Source organism: Geotrypetes seraphini, chromosome 4, assembly GCF_902459505.1.
Source record: "Geotrypetes seraphini chromosome 4, aGeoSer1.1, whole genome shotgun sequence".
NCBI classification, from domain to species: domain Eukaryota; kingdom Metazoa; phylum Chordata; class Amphibia; order Gymnophiona; family Dermophiidae; genus Geotrypetes; species Geotrypetes seraphini.
Genome location: NC_047087.1, coordinates 106,120,763 through 106,148,614, shown reverse-complemented (window position 1 = coordinate 106,148,614; position 27,852 = coordinate 106,120,763). Strand labels below are relative to the sequence as shown.

The 27,852-nt window shown below is 42.9% G+C and overlaps 1 protein-coding gene across 6 annotated transcripts in view; it reads right to left on the bottom strand.

Annotated features, from left to right (window-relative positions):
* STXBP5L (syntaxin binding protein 5 like) overlaps nt 1-27,852 on the bottom strand; it is an 815,959-nt gene that overhangs the window by 46,367 nt on the left and 741,740 nt on the right. For all 6 annotated transcript variants that reach the window (XR_004539193.1, XM_033941651.1, XM_033941652.1 and 3 more), the window contains 2 exons: nt 26,005-26,170; nt 6,935-7,046 (listed from right to left, as the gene is read on the bottom strand). Coding sequence is in view for 5 of the 6 variants with exons in the window: in XM_033941651.1 (XP_033797542.1) it covers nt 6,935-7,046; nt 26,005-26,170 (278 nt within the window). In the remaining variant the exon portion in view is untranslated. The remainder of the gene's footprint in view (nt 1-6,934; nt 7,047-26,004; nt 26,171-27,852) is intronic.

The following is a 27,852-nucleotide window of genomic DNA, read 5'->3' as shown; positions in this document are numbered from 1 at the left end:
CTATCATTAAAGCGCCAAAATTTCCGTCCCGCACCCCCTCCCTCCCCCTGGAATCGCAACCAAACCGGGGCATGGTCCGACCACGTAAGGGACTCAATCCCTGCAGACTCCACCCTCCGGAGAAGTCCCCTCTCCACAAAAACATAATCAATTCTGGAATAAGAGGAGTGTACACCCGAAAAGTAGGTATAGTCCTTCACCGAAGGATGGAGCCACCTCCAGCAATCCACCACATTCAAACCGGCCAATGCCGCACGCAACAGTTTACGATCCCTGCTCCCATAATGATCCGCCCTCCCTGAATTATCCAAATGAGGGGTCACTGTAAGATTGAAATCCCCATCAAAAACCAGGGCCCCCCCCTTAAACTTGAGGATCCGAGGGACCAACTCACGGAAGAAGATCCCCTGGCCCTCATTAGGGGCATAAACATTTACCAGGGAGTACAAGACCCCCTCAATCATAGCCTCCAACATGATGTATCTGCCCTGAGGATCCCGCATCACCCTATGCACCTCGCAGCGGATCCCCCTACGGATAAGAATGCCCACCCCGCACCTCTTAGAAGTGCCCACCCGGGAGGCCCAAAAGGCCCGCGGGAACCTATGATCCCCCACCAAGGATTCATGGGACTGCAATAAATGAGTTTCCTGAACAAAACAAACATCAGCCCTCAAACGGAGCAATTCCCTATAGAAGGCCCTTCGCTTGTTAGGGGAATTAAGACCCCTAATGTTGTAAGAGACTAATTTAAACACTCCCATATTTCAAATAAGTATGGAGATAATGCAAACCCAACCCAATAGACATGTCCCCCTCACCCCCCCATCCCTCCCCCCCACCCCCCTTCCCCCACAGTAAGAATCTCCCCCATAGTGCAAAGAATACCAGAAAAAGGAAAAGAAAGGAGAAATCCTGCCCAACCCCTGTCTCCCCAACAACCCCCTCCCCCCCACCTCCCCTCCCCTCCACCACCCCCCCTGTGAGAGTCCACAGATCTCTCACCAACATATAAGGAATGTAACAATCCCCGAAGCCCCTGTCACACCACCCCACAACTATACAAAATTGTCAAATAACAAACATCATTCACCCCAAATCAAACACAACCGCCCATCCACCCTCCACAATCCACTCCCCACCTCCAGCTCGCTATCCCTCCCAACTCTCCCTCAGCACCCCACTCCCCCACCCCACCACAGCATGTCCAGGTCAGAAATGTTCCTCCAAGTACACCTCCCCATAACCAGAACATAGGAGCACAGTCACCCAGGGCAAACTGCACCCCCACAGGAGGGACAGCCCCCTGGCAGCACAAGGGGGAAGGGACAGCCAAGCAAAATTAGTAGCCCTCCAGCAAGGGAGACTACATTAAGCGGAAGCAGTATTCTGAAGCGAGGGGCCATCACCTCGGCCCCCCCTCCCACTTCGTGATCCACGATCCACACGCTGCCATCTTGAGGCTGTTGGGAGCCCCACGCGACTGGGACCCGCACCCACAGAAGAAGCAGGTTCCTCTGGAATCTCGATGCCTGCTTTTTGCAGCAGGGTTCGGGCTTCACGAACTGTAGTAACTCTGGTATGCACTCCATTGATAGTAATGACCACTCCAAAGGGATAAGTCCAACGGTAGCGCAGATTACCTCGCTGCAGAGCCTTAGTCACTTCTCGGAACGCCCTGCGCTTCTGTAGGGTGCTCGCCGCCAGATCTTGATAGAATTCCAGTCGATGACCCTCCCAGGTCACCGTGCCCATTTCTCGAGCTCTGCGGAAGGATCTGTTCTTTAAGCACAAAGCTCCGTAGACACAGCACAATATCTTTAGGCTGATCAGATGTGCGGGGCCCCAGCGCCCTATGAGCACGCTCCAGACCCGGATCCAAAGTGTCATTCTGCAACAGCCAGCGAAGCAAAGTAGTAGTGGTAGCGCTGACATCTTTATATTCCGGCAATTCAGGTAAGCCCCGCACCCGCAGGTTATTGCGCCGGGTACGGTTCTCCAGGTCTTCCACCTTATCTAGTAGAAGCTGACGTTCTGCGGCGGCACTCTCCAAGGAGCGCTGCATCCCGGTCACTGTGTCCTCACAGCTGTCCATTCGCATTTCCACCACTTCTACGCGATTGCCTACCTCCACGAGGTCCGTGCGCAGCTCCTGCACCACCACAGCCGAGATCTCGGCTTTCACTTCAGAGATCCAGCGCTGCATATCTAACTTGGTTAGGGGGTCCGCGGGGGAACACTCCGGAGCCGGCGCGGATACCGTTGCAGCCACCTCCGCTATAGCCCCACTCGAGTGCGCCGCCTCACCGCCGCCAGTCTCTAAGCCAGCGCTGCCACGTGCTGTCCAGCTCAGCGCTTGTTCCAGCGTGCGCTGGCCGGTTTTCTCCGTCGGAAGTTTTTTGCGCGTTGCCATGGGCTCCTTGCACTCTCCACCCCGCTGCCCGAAAGTATATTTTGGTGCCTTTTTCGCAACAAATTCAACAATTTAGCGCCGGGCCCGAACGGAGCTCTGAGTTCAAGCTCCCGTTCGCATCGGTGACATCACTTCCTCCCCTCTTTTGATATTCTCTTTGATTTTTGATGTGAAAGGACGTCCTGATCTCTCCTCGTCTTCAACCAATTCACAACCATTACGAAATTACTCAAACCACTTGTAAACCATCTTAATGGTCATTGCAGCACAGCATCACCATAAACAGTTTGCAAAAAATGTCATGTTGTTCGTGATCTTTGATTTATGGCATACTTTAAAACACACCTTCTCTCAACTATAGCTCACAACCGACTGATTGCACCAAATAAGTTAAAACTTGTCACACACTGTTACTAAGGTTTGATGCGCCACTTCCTGTATTGAAGATCCCTGCTTTTCTGTTGGATGGCACTTGGCAGCAGCATTCACTGTATTTTTTGGATCACACCTTGTATTGTCACTTTAAATCTTTGAGACAGTGTTCACACTGTGCGGGTACAGGTGCCTTCCTGCCTGACATCGGTTTCGACACTCAGTTCCATCAGTACAGTAAAAAAGCTAAGAAGCCAACTAGGGGAAGTGGGTGGGTTGTGCCTGCTGTCCTCAGAGAACATCTGCTACAGATAAGTGTTTTCTCCAAGACAAGCAGACACTATATTCTCATATGAGGGACTCCCTAGCTGCCAGGGTCATGACTCTAAGAGATGTCAATTATTGATTAAACATGAGCCTGGCATAATTAAAGCGGGCCACAGGGAAAGTTGGCTCTCAGAAAGTGAACATACAGTATGCATGTAGCTGCTTTATAGATTTGTTCAATAGAAGCAGAGCAAAAGTGACTTCCTATGAGGTTTGGTACAGTCCTGGTAGTATGCTAAAGCATGCTTGCAGTTCAAGGATTGGAGTGTTGCTTCTCCAGGGTGAGTATACAGTTTTGGAAAAGAACACCAATAGGACTATGGATTGATTGAGCTGGAATTCCGAGAATACCTTAGGGAGAAATTTTGGATGAGTTTGAAGGACTACCCTGTCATGATAAAATCTTGTGCATAGAAACACCATTATAGAAACTAATGTAAACTGTTTCGAATTGACTACCAAGTCATTAGTAGAGGTATAGAAGCTTTCAATAAACAACTGTCCGGTTTTATTATAGAATCACCATCTGATAATACAGTGATTACTATCTTTTGGACCACTTCTGCATTAACATAGTCTAGGCCTTTGAGAACCCCTTGAAAGCACAGGTTGTGTTACAGACCCCTATTTTCAAGATTCTCCAATTTATCCATCATTTGCAACATCACCATCATTGCAACCATCATTTGCAACATCACTTCTCTGGATTCCTGCATTTGTTGCTCCAGTGAGGTAAAGGCCTCTCTGCATGTTCCTTAAGGCATGATTCAATTTCGGCTACTTTATGGCAAACTCTGCAATCTCGCCCCAGAGGTTGGCTCCCAATTCAAGGTCAGTACTTACCACTTTAAGATCATTTTTTATTTCTAGTATCCAGTCCTGTAATTCTACATAGGGAGCTAATTGACTGTCATAGGTACATTATTCTTCATGAGATCTCAGCAGGGAGCACAGGTTTGGAGCCTGAGCCTTGCTAAGCTGCTCACGCTCCCTGACCATGATTTAGTATAAGTAAACTCTGCCAAGTTGATTGAGTGCTGTTTAAGCGCCATGTGCTCAATGCCTATGGTATAGGGTTGCTATCCATGGATGGTGAGATATGTCACTGATTTACAATGGGAGACCATGAAGTTAGGAAATCAGGCTGCCATAAGGAGCACCGATATCACTTCCTTCATAGCAATTACTTTTACTTGATGTATGTATAGGTGTGTTCTGAGGTGGTATACAAATGAAATCAAAATGTATGAGTTCTTTATAAAATATGTACAGTCACACAGATTATATACATGTACAATTACACCTACTCCTGAGCTAGTGTAAATATCTGTACCTTCAATCTAGTTGTGATTTCTCCTTGTTTATCCCTAGTATAATATTTTATAAAGACATGGTAGACAACTATGTATCTTTTTTAAATAAGCTAAAAAAGAAGGTAAGTCGTTATAAAGTAACCCCTCTAAGTGCAAAGGCCACACTGAAAACCATGTGTAAGAAATTAAAAAATGAGATCCCCCTTGGAGTGGGCGATTATGGGAAGTAGTGGTAGGGGGTGCATTTCTAGATTTTATAAGGCCCTTATTCAACAACAGGCTCCCCCAATTAAATATATCTCTATTTGGGAGGGACTCTTGCGACCAGTTCCACCAACTATTAACTGGGAGCGGGTGTTTAGTCGCTTGCTTCGTGTTTCTATAGCTAGCTCTTTGGTGGAAAACGGATATAAGATGCTCTACCAGTGGTACCTTACACCCCAGCATCTCCATAAAATGTACCCTCAAGTATCAAATTTATGTTGGAGAAATTGTGGTCAGCCAGGTACCTTTCTTCACATTTGGTGGGACTGCCCGAGGGTTGTTCCCTATTGGGATATGGTTTTTGAATTATTGTCTGATATCTTACGCACCCATCTTACTCGACATATGGGTAGTGCTCTCTTACATCTCCCCTTGGTTCCATTGACTGCTAAAGCCCATAAATTAGCTTGTTTTATTTTTACTGCTGCTAGACTTTTATTGGCAGCTCATTGGAAACAGTCTTTTCCCCCAGGTCGGACTCACCTATTGCGAAGAGTAGACTTTATTTTCCGTATGTCTAAATTGACTGCTTTGACTCAGACTCGTCTTACTTCCTTTTTTAAGGTGTGGGATCCCTATATTAGGTGGTGTGAAAGTCCCTCATGACCTATGGCTAGCTATATATTTGTTATTGTAAACCTTTTGTACTGCTATTAGGTATACTTTTGACCCTGGGGTGGGGGTGGGAAGTGGGGTTTGGTTTTAATGGCTGTGATCTTGTGCACTGTACTGAAGAGTTACGGTACAACTTTTTATTTTATGTTCTTAGGAGTTTGGGGGCAGGGGCTTGAGAGGATATGTTTCATGTGGATTTTTGGTTTTGTATTTATTATTCCTCTGAGATTTTTATACTGTTTTCTGAAAAATTTTCAATAAACAAATTAAAACAACAAAAAAAAGAAATAAAAAAATGAAATCCCTGTGAATTTCTTGCTAGCTCTACTCTTTCCTTGCCCTGTCCCTTTGTAATTCAGGTAAGCATTCATATGCTGTAACAACTAGAGTTGCACAGGGACAGAAATCTCATTCACCCCCAATGGACTCTAACCCATACATACCCATACCCGCTAAGATCCATTTCAAGCCCACATTTAATGTTCTCCATCTCCACCCATACCTGCAGGAGTCAGTGCTATTATTTACTTGCTCCAAAACCCATGGATTTTGGAAAGTATTCACTATTCAGCCAATAAGTGTTCCAAACCTCAGTCTGGTTTTCCAAATGCTTCTCTCTGTAAGTTCCAAGTCTCATTCTGGTGCTCCAATTGTCTTTCGCAGTGTATTCCAAGCCTTTTTGGAGTCACCAGATTTTGACTATATTTCTATGGGAATTCCACAATAACTTTTTCCATTCCCAAGGGAATTCCATCATAATTTCTTCCATCCCCAAGAGAATCCCATGGTAGCTTCTTCCTTACTCAAGCCCCATTTCCATGCAGCTCTCCAGTAACAACAACCCAAACTAGCACAAATAGTTGAATCTGCAGTGGGGAATAGCACTCTTCAGACCCTTGTTTTAGTCAGATAGCTTCCCAATTACCCAGGTAAATCTGACAATTGATCTAAGTCTGTGGTCTCCAAACATTTTAATGTAAAGGGCTGCAGTGTGAATATGAGAGAGCTCTGAGGGCCACCAAAAGATTTCAAGCTTACATATACTATGAATTTTGTAAACCGCCTCAACCTGCTTATTCAGACTGAGTATTAAATATTAAAAATGAATACTAATATTGATTCTACAATTCAAGAATATAATTTTAAAAACTCACTTTGGGTTCCTTTTACAAAGCTGCAGTAGAAGTTTCTGCCGCAGACCAGCTAGGTAAATGCTCGGATGCTCATATGAATTCTATGAGCATTTACTTCATTGGCCAGCAGTAAAAACCTCTGCTGTGGCCAGCATTTATTTTGGATTATCAACAGTAGCAAATTTCATAAATGAGTCACCTAACACACTTTAAGAGATGCCTTGTAGTTGCTATATCAAGTGGGCAAGATTGAAATTAACGTGTTTACAGGATTTGAAGAGCATTTTAGCCAACTGTTTAGGGCTGCATGTTGGAGACCACCAATCTATGCGCTTGAAAACTCTGAATCAAGCTAAAATGTTTCTCATGGCAAGAACTGTGTGCTTGTTTTGATTAGGATCAGCACTACTGCATTCAGATTTGGATATATTTTTTAAATTATAAAGTAGAAGTTGCAGTTTTGAAGCACTAAAATAAATATCTAAGAAATCACTTACAAAGCTCTTCTCTATCAAAAGTTTGTGCACCTCCACCAAACAGCCCCTTAAGGAATCCTCTGTTTTGAGCTTCTGGAGTTTCGACTGGTGTAAACAAGTCTGCAAGCATATCCTAAAACAAAGAGAAAGAGTATAGGGAATTGTAGACAAAACTTAAAAATCTGCTTTTTACAGGATTACAGGCAAAAACAAATACCCCCTCCCCCAATTGTTTGCTTGGGGTGGCACAAAAACTGAGTAGATTCCAACCAAAACCTGCAAAGAATCTAGCAAAATGTTTCAAATCCTGACTGCCTAGTGCAGTGTATCTCAAACTCTATGCCGAGGCACACTACTGTGCTTCCTGAGATTCCATGTGTGCCGCAGCACACTGAGGAGGAAGAGAGGCGCCTGCCAGCTGACTTCCCTATGCAGTACAGTGCCAGCGCTGCCCAATTCGCCAAAGGCCTGCATGTTTCCCCCTTCTTTCTAGCGTCCTCCGGCTTTCCCCCTGGTCTCCCGGTCTCACCTTTAAAGCTAATTACAGAAGCCTGCAGAGGATCGCCGGTAGGTAAAATGATTTTATTTTCAATATAGTGATTGAAATGTGTCAGTTTTGAGCATTTATATCTGCTATGTACACTGTGTGTATATGAAAAATGAATGGAAAAACTTGCATTACAATTAGTAAAGAGGATGGGATCTGGGGCAGAGCTTGGGTGGGCCTAGGGAGGTCTGTGGTTGGGGTACTCAGTTGATATTTGTTAGACTTAGGGGGTACTTAGCTTGAAGTAGTTGAGAAACACCGCTGTAGGCAATCAGCTGGTGCCAGTGCCTCTCCTTCTCTCCGGTCCTCTTCCCTGCTGGCACCCCCTACTAGAATCTCAGGGCCTATTTGGAGGGCCTCTGCACATGCGCAGAAGTAGACATGATAATGTTACACATATGCGTGATGTCATCACAGCAACGTCCGCGCACTTCTGGGTGCCTCAAGTCATGGCCACTACCTTTAGTGTTCCCCGGCTCGAGAAAGTTTGAGAGACACTGGCTTAGTGAATGGCTGGAACTTGGTGGTTTCAAATACTTTGAACATCTTAGCGCATCTTGTCACTGGAAAGTCATGTAAGGCTAAATCTTTCCCTTGACATTCCTAGTTACATGCAAGAAAACAAGAGTGCCATAGGTTGGAGAGATGGTGGCACAAGACAGGTAATGATAGTGATAGAGCTCAATTGAAACAAAGCATGAATTTATAGTATATAAACTTGATCTTAATAGTGCCAAGAAATTATTTCTCTAACTTGACACATAGATGTCTGGATGAGAAAAGCCTATTAAGTTAGAGATATAACCCCTAGAAGAAAAGTAGAAGCAGCACGGATGTAAACTACCCCCACCCCCGCCAAGCTAAACCCCCCCCCCCAGGACCCTCCCCTTTGCAGACTTAAATAAAATTTGGCGGGAGCCAGTAAGGAAACCCCTCAACGCCGAGAAGCAGTGCCAAATTGCGTTGATGTTCGTGCCACTGAGATGAACAAAGTGGATCCGTGCAGCCGGTTAGCAGCGGGGAAGAAGTTCAGAAAGCTTGCTCCTACCCGCTGTACCTCCACCAAAGATCGGCAGAGGTATGCAGATAGGGCGGGGGTGGGGGCAGATGGCAGAGCCTGGGAGGAAGAATGCAGAGTCTGACAGGGAAAGGAAGGAAGGAAGGGTGCTGGGTAGAGCCTGACAGGGGAGGGATGGAGGGAAGGGTTCTGGGTGCAGAGATTGACAGGGGAGGAGAGGAAGGAAGGGTGCTAGGTGCAGTGCCTAACAGGGGAGGGATGGAGGCTGGGTGCAGAGCTTGCCAGAGAGGGTGCTGGGTGCAGAGCTTGACAGGGCATGACATTTGAATATTAAGCCGCCTGACTTATATTCAAGTCAACCACATCATCATGCCAAATAACTCTGTATCGTAAAAGAGTGCCACATGATTTTCCATTAATGCATTTACTTGAGACCAAATTGAATTCCAAAATTTCTTAATATAGGGACAATAATAAAGTAGATGATCAAGTGTCCCAGGTTCCAGATTACAGTGCCAGCATCTATTGGACTTAGAACTGTTTAATTTTTGTAAACGAACAGGGGTCCAAAACACTCTATGTAATAAAAATAACCAAGTTTGTCTCATAGATGCTGACACTGTACATCTCATTCTCCAAGACCAAATTCGTGGCCATTGAGATGCAGAAATTTGGTGCTTGATCTCAATGCTCCAAATGTCTCTCAGACCATTCTTTGATTTTTTATTCAAGTATCCAGATATTAATTTATACCACAGTGCGGCTTGATGTCCTAGGAAGTCTGCTTGAAAGCATAAGAACTCCATACTATACTGACTATTCAAAGTCTTCCATTCAGGGAACCCTACCTGAATGGCCTGCTTCAACTGCAACCATTTAAAGCTTTATGTTTTACTAAGACTAAATCTATGTTGCAGTTGTGAAAATTCAAGCAGTTTACCATCTGAAATAACATCATTTAGAGTTCTAATACCTGCAATAATCCAGTTCTTCCAAAGGACTTGGGCTCCGCCTATTTTAATCTTGGAGTTTATCCATAAAGATTGATTAGTTGACTTATTAATTGGGATAGGTGTTAATTTGCTGATATATCTCAAGGTTTTCCAAATATCCATTAAGATTTTATTTTCTCTATATCTCCTAGGCATGTTAATGCTTGGAACATGAACTAAGTTCAAGGGAAACAAAAGGCACCATTCCAAATATAACCAATCTGGTGCATTATCTATGAGTTCTGGGAGGATCCAATACATACCCTGACGTAAAATATAGGCTTGATGGTACCTATAAAAATTTGGAAAATTTACCCCTCCCTCCTCAATTGATTTTTGCAAGGATACTAAGGCAATTCTAGGCATTTTACCAAGCCAAAGAAATTTCGGTAAGAATACCATTAAGCTTTTTATAAAAGGACCCCTGAAAATAAATCGGTATCATACTCATTTGGTAACAAACCACAGGCAAAATCATCATTTTAATAGTTTGAACTCTCCCCCACCAAGAAAGATGTAAAGGGTTCCATTGCTCACATAACTCTGTAACTTTTTTTAAAACAAATTTTTCATTCTCCTTTACTGTATCATCAATTGTACTTTTAATTTGAATACCAAGATATTTAAATCCATCCTCTTTCCATATGAATGGAAAAGAATCGAATAAACCTTTTAGACAATAAACATTTAAAGGTAAAATTTCTGATTTACTCCAATTGATTTTATAACCCGAAAATTTACCAAATGCTTCAATTAATTCCAACAAACAAGGTGAGGTAGATTCTGGATTTCTCAAATAAAGCAGAATATCATCTGCATATGCCGAGATCTTATATTATATCATCAGAAAACAACAAGCTTTTATTAGTTATGACAGGGGTTGCCATCCAACACATAACCAATAATTGGAAGAATCACAGTAACCTTAGTTATATATTTTGGTGGAATACATTATGTCATATATTTAAAATGGAACGAGCAATAGTAATACAAAGAGGGACATATACTAAATTTATAAAAATATGGGGGCCATTGACAAAATATTGTAGTGAATAGTCATCACTTCTTCTCTTCTTTTTCTTCTTTTGGCACACCAAAGGGGGGAGGGTGTTGGGTACAATTTTACATAATATGTTATAATATATTCTATAATATGTGTATATTCTGATTGAAAATATGATGAAGGTTGGGAGGTAGGGGGGGTAAACGTATCACTAGATTTTTATGTAGTAGATATCAAAGTGCTATTGTGTAATAACTTGTTGAAATATATTATTTTGTGCACTTATTGTCAAATTTGAAAATGAATAAAGAAGGAAAAAAAAAATATTCAAGTCAACCATTTTTGGGGGGGAAAAAGGGATCTCAACTTATATTCGAGTATATGCAGTAGATTTCCAGAGGTACCAAATATAATAAAATGTTAAATTCTAACAGTTATATTAACATTCCCCTACTTTAATTAATATATATTGTAGGTTTTCAGAAAATCAGTTTTAAAATCTTATTAGCATCAAATTTAGCTTTAAGAACAAGGGACTGGATACACTAAAAACGGTCGTGCGGGTAGCTGTGGGCCAATATTTTGGCCGATTTCTAAACAGCGATCGATGTTCAAATGACTGCCCATGCAAATGAGTTTTGCGGAGGGCAGTTGTAATCTCATCCGATCACTTGCTTAGAAACTGGCTCTCACACATGTGCAGAGCCGGTTTGGGGAAGCCCGAATAGCTGAGTGGCAGGGGTAATAATAATAATAACTTTATTCTTGTATACCACAATACCATGGAAGTTCAATGCGGTTAACAGAAGAAGAGACTGTACATTTACAGCGAAGTTACATACATGGCAATGATAAGGCATATAATATATAGGCGTAACAAGGACAGGCCATTTAGATAAACAGAATCGATTATGAAAGGCCATATAGTGGCTTGGCAAGGTAGGAGGGTTCAGAGTTTGGAGGCATATCGAGAGAGGGGAAGGGGAGTTAGAGGAATTTGTCAAAGAGATAGGTTTTTAATGACTTCCTGAACAATTGGTAGGGCGGAGAATTGAAAATGAGGGCGGTTAGGAAATTGTTCCATTTGCCCGCTTGGAATGCTAGGGATCTATCGAGGAATCTCTTGTAGAGGCAGCCTTTTAGGGAGGGAAAGGTGAACAGGTAGGCGTTTCGTGTGCGAGAGGGGCCTTCTATTTCAAGGTGCTCAGACAGGTAGATTGGAGAAGAGCCGGTTAGAGTTTTGAAGCAGAGGCAGGCGAACTTAAAGATGATTCTTGCCTCTACTGGAAGCCAGTGGAGTTTGGTGTAATAGAGGCTTACATGGTCGTATTTTTTGAGATCGTAAATGAGGCGAACGGCCACATTTTGGACTATTCTTAAGCGTTTGATGGTGTTTTTATAGGATCCCAGGTAAATGATGTTGCAGTAGTCTAGAATGCTTAATATCAGAGATTGGACAAGTAGACGGAAGGAAAGGTGGTCCAAATAAGGTTTGATGGTGCGAAGTTTCCATAGGGTGCAGAAACATTTTTTCACCTGGGTGCTGGTATGGTCATCGAAGGTCAGGGTGCATAGAAACATAGAAACATGACGGCAGATAAGGGCCATAGTCCATCAAGTCTGCCCACTTCACAGACCCACCCCCCTGAGTCTGCTCTCCTGGAGATCCCTCTCCTAATGACCCATCCTTAACTCCACCCTCTTAAGGATCCCACATGGGCATCCCATTTACCCTTAAAATCTGGCACGCTGTTGGCCTCGATTACCTGTATTGGAAGCTTGTTCCAATGATCAACCACTCTTTCGGTGAAGAAATACTTTCTGGTGTCCCCATGAAATTTCCCGCCCCTGAGTTTAAGCGGATGCCCTCTTGTGGCTGAGGGTCCCTGGAGAAGGAAAATATCTTCTTCCACCTCGATACGTCCGGAGATGTATTTAAATGTCTCAATCATGTCTCCCCTCTCCCTACGTTCCTCGAGAGAGTAGAGCCGCAGCTTGTTCAGCCTCTCTTCGTATGAGTCCAGGATGACTCCGAGGATTTTTATGGTGGGGTGGATAGAGTAATCTAGGCCAGGGCTGCCCAAGTCCGGTCCTCGAGATCTACTGGCAGGCCAGGTTTTCAGGGTATCCACAATGAATATGCATGAGAGAGATTTGCCTGCACTGCCTTCTTGGTATGCAAATCTCTCTCTCATGCATATTCAATGTGGATATCCTGAAAACCTGGCCTGCCAGTAGATCTCGAGGACTGGACTTGGGCAGCCCTGATCTAGGCCATTCAATTTCAGGGAAGTGTTTGTTAATTTATGGTTGGGACTTGCCAGGAAAATTTTGGTTTTGTCAGTATTCAATTTTAATTTGAATTGTGAGGTCCAGAGTTCTAATTTGGTGAGGATAGAAGAGGTGAGTTGTTCCGTTTCTTGTGTTAATGAAGTAATGGGAATAATGATGATGATGTCGTCAGCATATATGAATGATTTTAGGTTTGAGTCTGCTAGAGTCCGTGCCAGAGGGGCCAAGTAAATATTGAATAGGGAGGGGGATAGGGGGGAGCCTTGTGGGAAGTTGTTTGCATGCCAAAATCGGAGACTATATGACCACATGGAAAACCACACGGTGAGCTGTTTTCAATGTCGGGTTGGCAAATTCCATCAGTCACTAAACCAGTCAAACTGGTTTAGCGACCATCAATATACAATAAGAACATTTTGTGCATCTAGCCTTAATTCTGTTAGTGCACTAAGCTTTAGTAAAAGGGCCCCTTAGTTCTTTGCTTTACCTGATCTGTTTAAATGTCAAGAAGAATGCCATCCATGAACCTCGTATCTGTTATACAGTGGAACCTTGGTTTGCGAGCATAATTCTTTCCAGAAGCATGCTTGTAAACCAAAGTGCTCGTATATCAAAGCGAGTTTCCCCATAGAAAGTAAGGGAAACTCGCTTCGTTCCATAGACCCTCTCCCCCCACAGTACCCCACGAGGCCACCGGCACTGCTCGCTTCCACCCACCACATCACATCCCAAAAAGAACCCCCCACCCCCGAGGCCACTGGCGCACTTCCACCCCACCCCCGAGCTCCCATCTCCCCGACAACTGGCATCGCCCGCCCTACCAAACCCTTACTGTGATCTGGTCTAGAGGTTTGCATTCAGGTACCCAAGTATTTTCCCCTATCTATCCTGGTGGACTCACAATCTACCTGGTGGACTCACAATCTACCTAGCGTACCTGGGGCAATGGAGGATTAAGTGACTCACTCAGGGTCATATGGAGCAGCACTGGGCTTGAACCCACAACCTCAGGGTACTGAGGCTGTAGCTCTAACCAATAGAAAAAACCACAAAGATGGAACATACATTTCTGGATGAAACAGGAATAGTTTATTGTTTTAAATTCTTTATTCATTTTTGCATGTTACAACAAGTGTAGCAGATAAACTCATATGAACTTAAAAATACACACTTGATTAACTCTCATATAATACATTAAGTATAACAATTCATTACAAATTAATATTCTATAATATTTTAAATATTATGTAATAAACCTAATATTTAAATTATTCTTATTAAATAGAAAATCCTCCCCTCCCATCCCAATATTACATACAAGTACCATTACATTGAAACTATTGATATAATCATATATTATGAAATAACAAAAATAAAACCCACCCATTTCCCTTCTAATCAAATATCTTATCTTGGGAAAAGTTAATCATTCATTACAAAAATCTGTTAATGGTCCCCAGATCTTCTGAAATTTACCAAAATATCCTTTTTGCGTTGCTATTGTACGTTCCATTTTGTATATATGACATACAGAATTCCACCATAAGTTGTAATTTAACCTGTCATACTTTTTCCAATTGTATGTTATTTGCTGTACTGCTACTCCAGTCAAAATAAATAAAAGTTTGTTGTTATTTGACGAGATTTGACTCCTTGCTCTCATTGTTGTTCCAAATAACATAGTATCATATGTCAAGGCTACCGGATTTTCCAACATCCTATTAATTTGAGGCCAAATTGATTTCCAAAATGATAAAACGAATGGACAATAGAATAAAAGATGATCTAATGTCCCAGCTTCAAGATGACAATGCCAACATCTATTAGACTTAGAGCTATCTATTTTTTGTAAACGAACAGGGTTCCAAAAAGCTCTATGCAAAAGAAAAAACCATGTTTGTCTCATAGATGCTGACACTGTACAACTTAACCTCCAAGACCAAAGTCGTGGCCATTGAAATGCATTAATTTGATGCTTAATCTCAATGCTCCAAATGTCTCTAAGACCATTTTTTGGTTTTTTATTTACAAATCCAGATATTAATTTATACCACTGTGCGGCCCTATGAACCATAGAATCCATCTGAAAGCATAAGAATTCCAGACTATGATACTTAATAAGATTTTTCCATTCAGGGAACCCAACCTGAATGGCCTGCTTCAATTGCACCATCTAAAATATTGCGATTTATTAAGACTAAACTTATGTTGCAATTGTGAAAACTCCAGCAGCTTACTATTATTTATTACATCCTCCAAAGTACGAATTCCTGCCAACATCCAATGCTTCCAGATGATTTTAAAACCGCCAATTTTGATCTTGGGGTTTAGCCAAATCGTTTGAGTTGTTGATTTATTTATTGGAATAGGAGTTAGATTACTTATCTACCTTAAAGTTTTCCAGGTATCAACAAATATTTTATGCTCTTTATATAACCTTAATACTATAAACTCCTCTACGTTTGCCAAAAGATGCTTAAAAAGATACAAAAAAGAAGGCAAAAAATGTCAGTAAGTGTATGAGTGTGTCTATCAGCTAATCACTGCTAACAAACCATACCACACAATACCAAATGTCAATTAAGGAGTAGGGACGCTCTCAGTGTGAGGTTATTAGCGACGGGAGAACAAACTCCAGCGCTTCCACTTACAAAGACGGAGGTGAATCACCCCGCCTGCACACCATCATCGGGCGTCCCTAGTGTGCAAAATCAACTGTGCAGAATTAATAACAATAAATGAATCACAAACAGTGAACTAGTGAGAGAGTGAATCAAACTGAAAACCCACTCATAGAGTCCTCCCCAGCCTAATCCCCAAGATGCAAAATGAAACCACAGCCAACTTAGCTTTTAAAGCGAGCCAAATGAAGTCAATGAGAATTGCAGGAGACCAGAATAGTCATTGGATCAACCGGTTTCGGGTGAAACCTTTCATCAGGATCTTAAGGCTGGAGCAGAATCGGCTGGGAGGGAAGCAGGAGAGCCCGCAGAGGCAACTGACCGGGCTTAAAAGCAGATCCAAAATGACGTCAGACACTTTCAACCAATCAAAAACAAAAAAGAAAAAACAAGGAGGAGTCACCAAAAGATCAAACAATGGTATTCCACTCCACACATTTATTGAGACCCCCCGGAATGACCGTGCCAAGCTTGAAAATCCAATGTTGTTCTCTCAATTGGAGTTGTATCATTCTGTCTCCTCTGTAGGTATCAGGAATTTGTTCCAGCACCATCCATGTTAAGTGTTGGAACTCATGGCCCAATTGTAAACAATGGGAAACCATAGAAGCCGACTCGACAGCCTGGTGAAGTCTACTCTTGTGTTCCGTCAACTTGGTTTTGATCATTCTGCATGTGCGACCTACATAGGATAACCCACAGGGGCAGTTGATGACATACACAACCCACCGTGATTCACAAGTGGTGTGACTCCTTAACTGAAATTCCCTGTGGGTGTGAGGATCATGCCAGCAAGACGCAGTGATAGTATTTGCACACATGGAACAACGTCCACAAGGTAGATGAGAGCCAGGACTGCTCTTGGTGACACGAGTAGACAACAAATTTTTTAGATTCCTGGGGCGCGAAAATGCAATGAGGGGGGGTTCCTGAAAGATAGAGTGGTAACTCAAAACCTGCCAATGTTGTCTGATGAAGGCAGCCATTTGTTGAGCCCGAGGGGAATATGTGACCACATATACTTGACGTTCTGGATCAGAACGCTGAACATGATGGAGCAATAGTTCAGGATTAGCATGTCGGCTCCTATGGTTTCTCATTGTTTACAATTGGGCCATGAGTTCCAACACTTAACATGGATGGTGCTGGAACAAATTCCTGATACCTACAGAGGAGACAGAATGACACAACTCCAATTGAGAGAACAACATTGGATTTTCAAGCTTGGCACGGTCATTCCGGGGGGTCTCAATGAATGTGTGGAGTGGAATACCATTGTTTGATCTTTTGGTGACTCCTCCTTGTTTTTTCTTTTTTGTTTTTGATTGGTTGAAAGTGTCTGACGTCATTTTGGATCTGCTTTTAAGCCCGGTCAGTTGCCTCTGCGGGCTCTCCTGCTTCCCTCCCAGCCGGTTCTGCTCCAGCCTTAAGATCCTGATGAAGGGTTTCACCCGAAACCGGTTGATCCAATGACTATTCTGGTCTCCTGCAATTCTCAATGACTTTATTTGGCTCGCTTTAAAAGCTAAGTTGGCTGTGGTTTCATTTTGCATCTTGGGGATTAGGCTGGGGAGGACTCTATGAGTGGGTTTTCAGTTTGATTCACTCTCTCACTAGTTCACTGTTTGTGATTCATTTATTGTTATTAATTCTGCACAGTTGATTTTGCACACTAGGGACGCCCGATGATGGTGTGCAGGCGGGGTGATTCACCTCCGTCTTTGTAAGTGGAAGCGCTGGAGTTTGTTCTCCCGTCGCTAATAACCTCACACTGAGAGCGTCCCTACTCCTTAATTGACATTTGGTATTTGTGTGGTATGGTTTGTTAGCAGTGATTAGCTGATAGACACACTCATACAGTCCTTACTGACATTTTTTGCCTTCTTTTTTGTATCTTTATATAACCTTGGCATTTTGATACTAACTACATGACCAAGACGCAATGGAAACATAAGTCTCCATTCTAGCCAGAAACAATCTGGTATATTTTCAATGGGCTCTGGGAGGATCCAATACATACCTTGACGCAAAATATAGGCTTGATGATACCTATAAAAGTTAGGAAAATTTACCCCACCCTCCACAATTGGCCTTTGCAACGACACTAAAGCAATTCTGGGAATTTTACCCAGCCAAATAAATTTTGTTAAAACCCTATTTAATTTTTTATAAAAAGATCCCTGAAAGAAAACTGGTAACATCCCCATTTGGTAACAAACTACAGGTAAGATCATCATTTTAACAGTTTGTACTCTCCCCCACCAAGATAAATGTAGAGGATTCCATTGCTCACACATTTCTGTTACCTTCTGTAATAAACATTTTTCATTAATCTTCATAGTATCATCCACTGTTTTTGTAATCCAAATTCCTAAGTATTTTAAACCATCTTCCTTCCAAACGAAAGAAAATACGTCAAATAAACATTTTGTACAATGTATATTTAGTGGAAGAACTTTTGATTTATTCCAATTTATCTTATATCCTGAAAATTTTCCAAATTTCTCAATCAACTCAAGCAAACATAGAATGGTAGATTCTGGATTCCTCAAATAAAGCAAGATGTCATCTGCATATGCCGATACTTTATATTCTCTATCTGAATATGGAATACCCTGTATCTCCTTCACCTGTTGAATAGCTAATAATAAGGGTTCCAAAACAATATCAAACAGCAAAGGAGACAAGGGACAACCTTGTCTAACCCCCCTCTGCAACTTAAAACGTTCTGAAAACGTATTATTAATATATAGTCTAGCAGCAGGGGAGCTGTACAACGTTTGCAATATTTGTATAAATCCTGAACCTATACCAAACCATTCCATTGCCTGATACATAAAGGTCCATTCCACTCGATCAAAGGCCTTCTCTGCATCCAAGGAAACAGAAAAAGTCGGATCCTTCATGGCTTTTGTCAAATATAACATATGAAATGCCAGTCTAGTATTGTGAGATGAATGTCTTTGAGCAACGAATCAAGTTTCAAGTTTCAAGTTTATTAGGATTTGATATACCGCTTATCAAGGTTATCTAAGCGGTTTTTTTTTTTTTTACAATCAGGTACTCAAGAATTTTCCCTATCTGTCCCGGTGGGCTCACAATCTATCTAACGAATCCTGTTTGATGCATACCTATAATGTAAGGGAGAGCTTTAGCCAATCTTAGTGCTAATATCTTAGCTAAGAGCTTACCATCTAACTATAGTTTTGCTGAAGCCAAATAAAGATCCCACTCTGGTTTCAAATTATAGGCCTATTTCTTTAATAAATGTAAAGATTCTGCCATAGTGCCTGTAATAGAACCTTTAATAAGTTGAAACTGATAAAGGTTTAATCAGTGGCGTACCTAGGGTATGTGGCGCCCGGGGCCCATCATTTTTTGACACCCCCCCCCCCCATGTAAAAAAAATTTTTTTTTTTTTTTTTGCAATAACCATGAAATGGAATAAATGGTCAGAATAGAAACAGGCAGTGAAAATTTTCTTTTATTGAACCTCATATATGTAACCATTATTCCAAACATAACATAACATAAATTATGTCTAAATTGTCATGACATTAGAAGTACATATGGAGTAGTTGCAGGTGATGCTTGGGACAGTTCTGATTGTGTTAGTTCGGTTTTATGTGTTTTTTGAATAGAAGGGTTTTTATTTCTTTTTGAAGGTTTTGCAGTCTGTGGTTGATATCAATTGGTTGTAGAGTTGGGGGTCAAGTGTTGCAGCTCGAATGGCTAGGAGGTTGTCGAACAGTTTTTTTCTTTTGACGTTTTTGGTTGGAGGGTGTGTGAATGGTGCACAAGTTCTCCTATGTCTGTTTGAAGTGGATTGAATTATTTAGCTGAAGAAATTAGTTACCCCCCATTCCACACACATTAATTCTCTTCCATTTTTGTTCCCATTATAAAAAACACTGATAAGTTCCCAGAAAAAAAATACATTAAAATAAGAAGTGAAAACAAAGGCCCCTACAGATGAGAACATAACATAAGAATAGCCTAACTGGGTCAGACCAATGGTCCATCATGCCCAGTAGCCCATTCTCATGGTAGCCAATCCAGGACACTAATACCTGGTCAAAACCCAAAGAGTAGCAACATTCCATGCTACCGATCCAGGGCAAGCAGACACTTCCCCCATGTCTTAATAACAGATTATGGACTTTTCCTCCAGGAATTTGTCCAAATCTTTCTTAAAACCAGCTACACTATCTGCTTTTACCATAACTTCTGGCCACTTCATTTTTAAGTTTAGATCTTTCCTTTCAAACAGAGACCTTGCTAGATGTCAAATACAGCACAAGGTAACTTCACATGGACTTAGCTGTGCAGGAAATGTGAATCTCCTCATACACCCACCATATAGTGCAAAAATGTGCAAAGGTCTGTTTTTTTCTTTCGATCACTACATAGCCTAATGCCACACAAGCAGCGCTGTTACAAACATATTCTGTAGGTCAATGCTAATGATAACAAAGTTTCCTTCCTTGGACCAGAAGGAGATAAACCACTGGAAGAGATCCCAAAACAACACCCAAAGACCCACTCAGTGTGTGAATCAGTTGAGTGGAGTGGACTAACTGGGGGGTGGAAATGGGCCCGTAGTTTGCTCAGCAGAATTTCCCAGACCACCTCTTCCTCTCAACACATTGACACGCTGCCACCATCACCACTAGGAACACCTCACTGGGTAGGCCAGCTATGCTATAAACTTTATAAAACACATTATTATATTTTCTTATAAAGCACATATTTTAACTGACCTCTCTGACATCCTCAGCCTTTCCATTCACAAAAATAGAAGGAAGAAAAGTTCCCATTTCCTGCTGTCTCATGTCCCCGGCCTATACAATATTTTTTTTCTGCAGACCCTTCAAAAGTCTGACCAAATCCTCGTTTCACTTGCATTATAAAGTACTGAGGATGCCATCTCTCCCCAATCCCAGGTCCTAAAGTCTAAGACAGTAGCGCAAACTAATGCTGCCAGATACAGGAAAAAAAAATTTTGATTCGATTCAGCCCTATTGAATTGGTTTTTCAATTCGATTTTCCTGCCCAGTTGGGTGATTTTTTTCAAAACTCCTGGTGGGTTTTATAGCTTTTTCACCCCCTTTGGCTTCTCCTAACCACACTGGCGCTGTGGTGTAAATAAAATAAAGAAACAAAAAGGACTTTTCCTCTTTCTGTTAAATCCTAGCTCACGTTTGCAGTCCAACACCAGCTCTGGCAGGATACACATTTCAAATCTGACATGTTATAATCACAAAACAGAAAATAAAATTAATTTTTCTACCTTTTGTTGTCTGGTTATATTTCAAATTTTGTTGGTCCAAGGCTCTGGTTTTCTTCTGATAACTTGCTTGCCAGGGTCTCCTTCTTTCTGCATGCTAACCATCCATCTGCCAACTCTGTCCTCCCTTTCCATTTCCCTTCCCTTCCCAGGAAGTCTGGTATCTTTCCTTTTTTTCATCTCCCTCCACAGATCCACCTTTTCTTAAATACCCTTTCATCCGGCATCTCTCCCTCCTTCCCCACCATCCCAGAGTCCACCATCTCTCCGTTTCTTTTCCTAATTACCCTCCTATCCAGTATCTCTATCCCTCCTCCACACCATCCCTTGTGTCCAATTTCTCTCCCTTTCTGTTCCTTCCCTCCCTAAATCCCATGGTCCATCATCTCTCTCCCTCTCCTCTATTTTCAGACCCATTATTTCTTCCCCCCCCAAAGTTTGGCATATGCATGTCTCTTTGAACACCCCCTTCCCTCTGTGTACTTCTAAATCATGGTCCCCCCCCAAAGGCCTGTCCCCCCTTAAAGGTCTGCCTGTCCCACCTTGAAGGTCTGCACCCCCCCGAAGGCCTGTCCCCCCCTTGAAGGCCTGTCCCACCCCCTTGTAGGCCTGTCCCCCCCTTGTAGGCCTGTCCCCCCTTTAAGGCCTGCCTGCCTGCCTTTCCCCCCCTTGAAGGCCTGTCTCCCCCTTGAAGGCCTGCACCCCCCTTGAAGGCCTGCACCCCCCCTTGAAGGCCTGTCCCCCCCCCTTGTAGGCCTGTCCCTCCCCTTGTAGGCCTGTCCCCCCCTTGTAGGCCTGTCCCCCCCCTTGTAGGCCTGTCCCCCCCCTTGAAGGCCTGCCTGCCTTTCCCCCACTTGAAGGCCTGTCTCCCCCTTGAAGGCCTGCACCCCCCTTGAAGGCCTGCACCCCCCCTTGAAGGCCTGTCCCCCCCCCTTGTAGGCCTGTCCCCCCCCTTGTAGGCCTGTCCCCCCCTTGTAGGCCTGTCCCCCCCTTGAAGGCCTGCCTGCCTTTCCCCCCTTGAAGGCCTGCACCCCCTTGAAGGTCTGCACCCCCCCAAAGGCCTACACCCCCCCCCCCGAAGGCCTGCACCCCCCTGAAGGCCTGCCTGCCCCCCTTGAAGGCCTGCACCCCCCCCCGAAGGCCTGTCCCCCCTTGAAGGCCTGCCTGCCTGCCTGTCACCCCCCTCCCCCTTGAAAGCCTGCTTGCCTGCCCGCCCGCCCCACCCTGAAGGCCTGATGCCCCGACCCACCCCGAAGGACCGCTCGCCCCCCTGGCCTCCCCGCACCACCTATGAACAGCCGCAGCAGGATCGCGAAGTCAGCGTCAGCGATCCCTGCGCTGCTTCCTGCGCCACGGTCCCGCCCCTCCTCTGACGTCAGAGGAGGGGCGGGATCGCGGCGCAGGGATGTTGACGCTGACTTCGCAATCCTGCTGCGGCTGTTCATAGGTGGTGCGGGGAGGCCAGGGGGGCGAGCGGTCCTTCGGGGTGGGGCGGGATCGCGGCGCAGGAAGCAGCGCAGGGATGCTGACGCTGACTTCGCGATCCTGCTGCGGGCTGCTTCACAGATGGTGCAGGAAGGTCAGTGGGGCGAGCGGTCCTTCGGGGGTGGCGGGGGACTGAACGGCAAGGCCGGGAACACCCCCTTAGGGCTGGTACCCGGGGCGGCCCGCCCCCCCCCGCCCCCCCCTAGGTATGCCACTGGGTTTAATAAATAAGGCAATAGGAAATTTTGAAATGATTTATAAAACTCTACCGTATAACCATCTCCACCTGGAGCGGATCCAACTCTTAGGGACTTCAAAGCTGTTCCTAATTCTTTTAATGATATTGGCTCTTCCAGACTTCATTTTATATGTTCAGAAATTTTAGGACCCTCTATCAATTTCAAAAATTCTAAACCATCTTTTTCTTTATCTAATAAGAAGAAGAATAAAGAGATTTATAAAATTTTAAGAATTGTTTTAAAATAGGTTCAATTTGCGTAAAAGTTTCACCCTTTTCATCCTTAATGGCAATTAATTTTGTTTTCCTTTTTTTCGCTTTAAGATAATTTGCCAATATTCTTCTCGCCTTATTTGAGTTTCCATAATACAACGCTTGCTGAGAAAATAAATCTTTCCTCATCAATTTAGACGAAATCTCATTATATTTGCCCTTAACCTTTAACAATTCCTGCTGTATAGAATATTCCCACTTTTCTATTAATTTTGATTCTAAAATTTTAATTTCTTTCTCTGTCCAAAAATTGTTGTTTAACCTGTTTTTTAAGATAAGCAGAGTAAGAAATAATTTGTCCTCTCATAGATGCTTTAAAAGCATCCCATAATATTTCCATAGAGATTTCATCTTTATCATTTAATTGAAAATAATCCTTCATTTTTATTAAAAGATTCACACAAAATAGTGGATCAGTAAGCAATGTATTATCAAACCTCCAAATCGGTCTATTAATATTTTGATCTACAACTTTAATTTCAATCCACACCCCACCATGATCAGATAAAATGATTGGATCAATGGCAGCTAACAAAGCAACTCAGTGCATTTAGGATTAAATTACGATTAAATTATTTTGGCAAGTTAGTTTTCAAAAGAAGTTGTTATACTGAATACGTAATCTTGTACCATTTTTCAAAATCATATAATGATGGCCCGTGTGTCAGACTCCTACACAATGCATATTTAAATGCATGGTTTTCAATTGACTTACTACGTTTGCGAGGGTCCCAGACACCAACACAACTAATGTAAAAAATGGCTTCACCTTTTTATATTAAATTATTACACTAAAGTCTTATTCTTAATGTTATCACTCTGTTCTATTATTGTTTTATTATTGCTGGGTTCTTGAGTATTTGTTAGTTTTTAACATCATGAACGCATTAATTTAAACAGCTGAACTTTCATTTTTGAAAGTTTAATATTACTTTTACACATTCAGTATTCCAGGCTTGTGTTGTATGCACTTTCGTTTTTAAGTTTTTATGATTTGATTAGATAATATTGAGGATATTTTTCCTTTAGGCTACTTGCTTGAGTTTTTTGTTTCCAACAATCAGGTTAGAATTTTCCAATTTTCTCCTCACACAAAGTTGATAATTTTGTGTGTTTGTCACAATTTGCTTTATTCATGGTCACATTTTTCCCTATATATATATTTGTACACAACTCCAATGGTTATCACAAAATATGTGCAAAGAGATATCTAGCGGAACTAGGTTCATATATGTCATTTAAAGGAGAGGGGGGACCTCAAACACCCAAACGTGGGAACACACCCTGTGTCTTGCTGGGGTCATGAATATTATCACTGGTCCTACTTCACCTCCCTCAACTCGAAAGTGGGATTTTTTTGTTTTGTTTTTAAATTTTAAATTGTATTCAATAAACACCAAAAAAGTGAACAATTAATGCAATTTCTCTCTAAGCACTCCCAAAGACTCGGCTCCTTGTATGCAGTGTGAAGATTCCAGAACAGACACTCGCAAAGACTCAACTCCTTGCATAGAGTGTGTAGATTCAGCTCGAGGCACAGGCATGAACTCGACCACATGTGAGACTGCTGAATGCCCAGGCTGGACTGCCTGAAGCAGGGTCGAAGCAAGAGTATATTTGGTCAGTAACTGAACAAACTCCCTTTCCAAAATGGTCTGGATGGGAGCCTGCAATTGTGGATCCGAGTCTGAAACTGGACCACTTGCTGAGGCTAAAGGCTCCAAGGGCGAAGAGGAAGGATGGTTCGGTCTGGAGGCATGCTTCTTGGGCAGTTGTAAACTACCGCTGGAAGTTTCTGCTGAGGTATCTGACCTGAGGGAAGCTCAGGAGAAGACTTGGCAGATTTACTTGAGGACGCTCCAAACGAGAAAGGTCTGATAAGAGTCGAGGTCGTGGAAGCAGAAGGATATCCTGTGGCAGGCTTGACCGAGTCAGAGGTTGAGGCTGGAGTGGGGGTTTCCATACCGAAAATCTTCTCCACTTGCACTCGACGACGTTTAAGGGCTTGAGGTTGAAGGGTAGCACAGCGAACACACGACTCCGGGCAATGGTCAGGCCCCAAACACTGAAGGCAATAGCGGTGTGGGTCAGTGAGAGAGATCGCACGCTGGCACTGGCTACACTTCTTAAAGCCCGTGACCAGCCGGGACTTAGAAGGAAAAATAGCCGCCACAAAGTTGAATCCTGCAGGCTGAGGGTATGCGGCAAGGCCCGCCGTCACTCAATGAAAAAACAACAAAGAATTCAACCTTTTTTTTGCCAAACGAAGTAAAAGAAGCACAGCGACATGGTAATAAAGAAATAAAACACGAGCTGCTGTGAGAGAAGACACAAAGAGAAATAAGTTCAGTGCAGAGCATCAGACATGGACTTCTCAGCTCCGCGAAAAACTGAGAACTGAGGAGACGTACCCTGTGCTGGGCGGGAAGGCACTCACGCATGCGTGGTGTAGCAGACTCGAAACTTCTGAGTTTCTTCAAGCAAGTCTGCTTGCGACGCTGTCCGCATTTGGGCTCTGTGGATGACGTCACCCATATGCACATGTGAGAACAGGCTGCTTGCTTGTCCTGGGATAATGAATGTTGTTTACTGAAAACTACTTCTGATCATCTGGAACTAAGGGTTCATAGTCAGTGGCGCAAGACACCAGCGCGCCGACAATCCAGCGCTGACAATTCAGCACAAGACAGAAGCGTGCTGCTGAAAGCCGCCGAAAAACGTATTTTTTAAGAGCTCCGACGGGGGGAGGGTGTGGGGGGGAACCCTCCACTTTAATGCATAGTGTTCATGCTGCCGTTGGAGGGGGGCACAAACACTAGTCATTAAAGTGGGGAGGTTCCCCCCCACACCCCGTCGTAGCTCTTAAAAAATAAGTTTCTGGCGGCACGCTTCTGTCTTGCGCTGAATTGTCAGCGCTGGATTGTCGTCAGGCTGGTGTCTCACGCACGATTATCCTGTCACCGGGACTAAGGGTAGAAAATATTCAGAATGGACATTGTGACTTTTATTCTTTAATGTTTTAATAAGGTATATAAAACTGAATTTTCAAATCACCATTTTAACAGTAATGCCCTTATTTTAAAGCTCACTTTATTTTCACACAATATTTACAAATTAGGACCATTTCCTCATTTATATGACATGTTTTTGGACTATTAAACCAAATTTCCAGTTAGAAGACAAGTTAATTTAAATGTATAGATATAGGACTAATAAATACAAAACTGATTCCTAAGCAAAGACATGCTAGATGTTAATACAAAGGCCACCCCTACCTGTAGATTGTCACACATTTCTTGGCTGTAAGTTATCCGCTGTATTTCAGCTGGGGAGGCGAGGTACAATGCTTGTCCTTTATTGGTAAAGCAAAATGTTCGTGCTATCCTCATATCTGTTAGAGGCAAATAATTTACATCCAGCATTGGGCGAAGGCTTGGCAAGCTGAAAAATAATTAATGTGTATAGAAACTAAATATATGCTAAGAAAATCCATCTAAAATTCATACTAAATTTTGCACTTTCATAATGTACTTCATATTTTTAAGTTCTTAAATTTTAAAGTTGGTCATTAACCTAGTGATATGCAAAATAATTAGAAGTAGATTTCAAATTCATTTTGAATTCTCAAATTCTCAGGGAAAATTCAACAAATTTTATAAAATGAATTTTTCTACTTATTTGATGAAATTCAACAAATTCAACACCCATGTGTTTCTAGATTATTTTGACCCTTAGACTTTCTTTACATTCTATAGGATTTCTAACCTCAGTCAAACTTCATACTTGATATATACATCCATCTACTAAACAGGCTGCCTAAAGTTAGGTGCCAATTGTGCATATAAGTTATAAAATACTTGTACTTATATGCATAGATGCAATATCGTATTTCCCCGCATATAGGCCACCCCTTTGCATGGACCGCCCCCATGTATAGGCCGCAGAAAAGGGAGACCTATGTTTAAAAACCTGAAGATAAGCCGCATGGTATTAGCCATGGCTTATTTTCCGATACATTACCTACCTTTTTCAATCATTCCCCCTTCCCTGTACCTTTTTTGGAGCCCCCTCACTGGACGGCGGATGGTGCGTGGCTCAGGTTTCCAGCGGTGCATGGTAGCTCCAATCTCCTCGGCATCCAACCTGGCCCTGCACCGCCCGCTGAATGGCCGACATCAGCTCTCGCGGTACTCGCGAGAACTGACGCCAGCCACTCAGCAACAAGTGCGGGGGCAGGCCGGATGCCAAAGAGATTGCAACTGCCTTGCACCCCTGGAGATGCAAGCCACACGCTGTCCACCGTGGGGGCTCCAAAAAAGATATAGAGGGGGGAGGGGGGATGATTGAAAAAGGTACCGGGGGTGGGGATGATGATTTTAAATCGGTACATAGGCCGCCGCACCCCATACACAGATTTGTAAAACCCATGTATAGGCCATGGCCTATATTTGGGGGGAATAGGGTAATCACGCATCTAAGTGCTAGCTGCATACTCAGTGGTATCCTATAACAGGCGTACAACTTGCTTAGCGTGTAATATAAAAAAGGGGCAAACATTTGGACTAGGCTTTGACTGTGTTTCTTGGAGATCTTCCACAGCACCAAGTAACTTTTTTTCTGCCTTCCTTCTTTCTTTTTTTGTCGTAGTTTCCCTTTTTATTTAATATCTAGTTATTTTCTTTCAAAAAAATTTTTTTGAAGGGGTGTTTTTTTCGGGCCTTCTCCAATGCTGAGGGCATCAAACATTTTTTTACTTCAGTATCATTCGACTCTCCTGGACCATTAAGTCCTTCGATCTTGCATAGGCGGTTTTCCCTTCTAGTGGTTTTAAGTGGTGCACACGGTGCAACAAGGCTATTTTAGTCACTGCCGCACATATTTGGTGTGTTCATTGTCTAGGTCTTGACCACTTTACTGACAGTTGTCTGCACTGCTCTAAACTTCAGAAACGGTCATTAAAGGCTAGGCAACTTCAGTTTGAAAAGTTATTCAGGACAACTATAGGAGCATAAAGTATATCTACCAAGTCCAACGTTGACACACAGGCACCATCTTTGGCATCAAAGCCAGAACTAACATCAATGCCTCGACTGACATCTGATTCATCACCCAACAGCCATCAC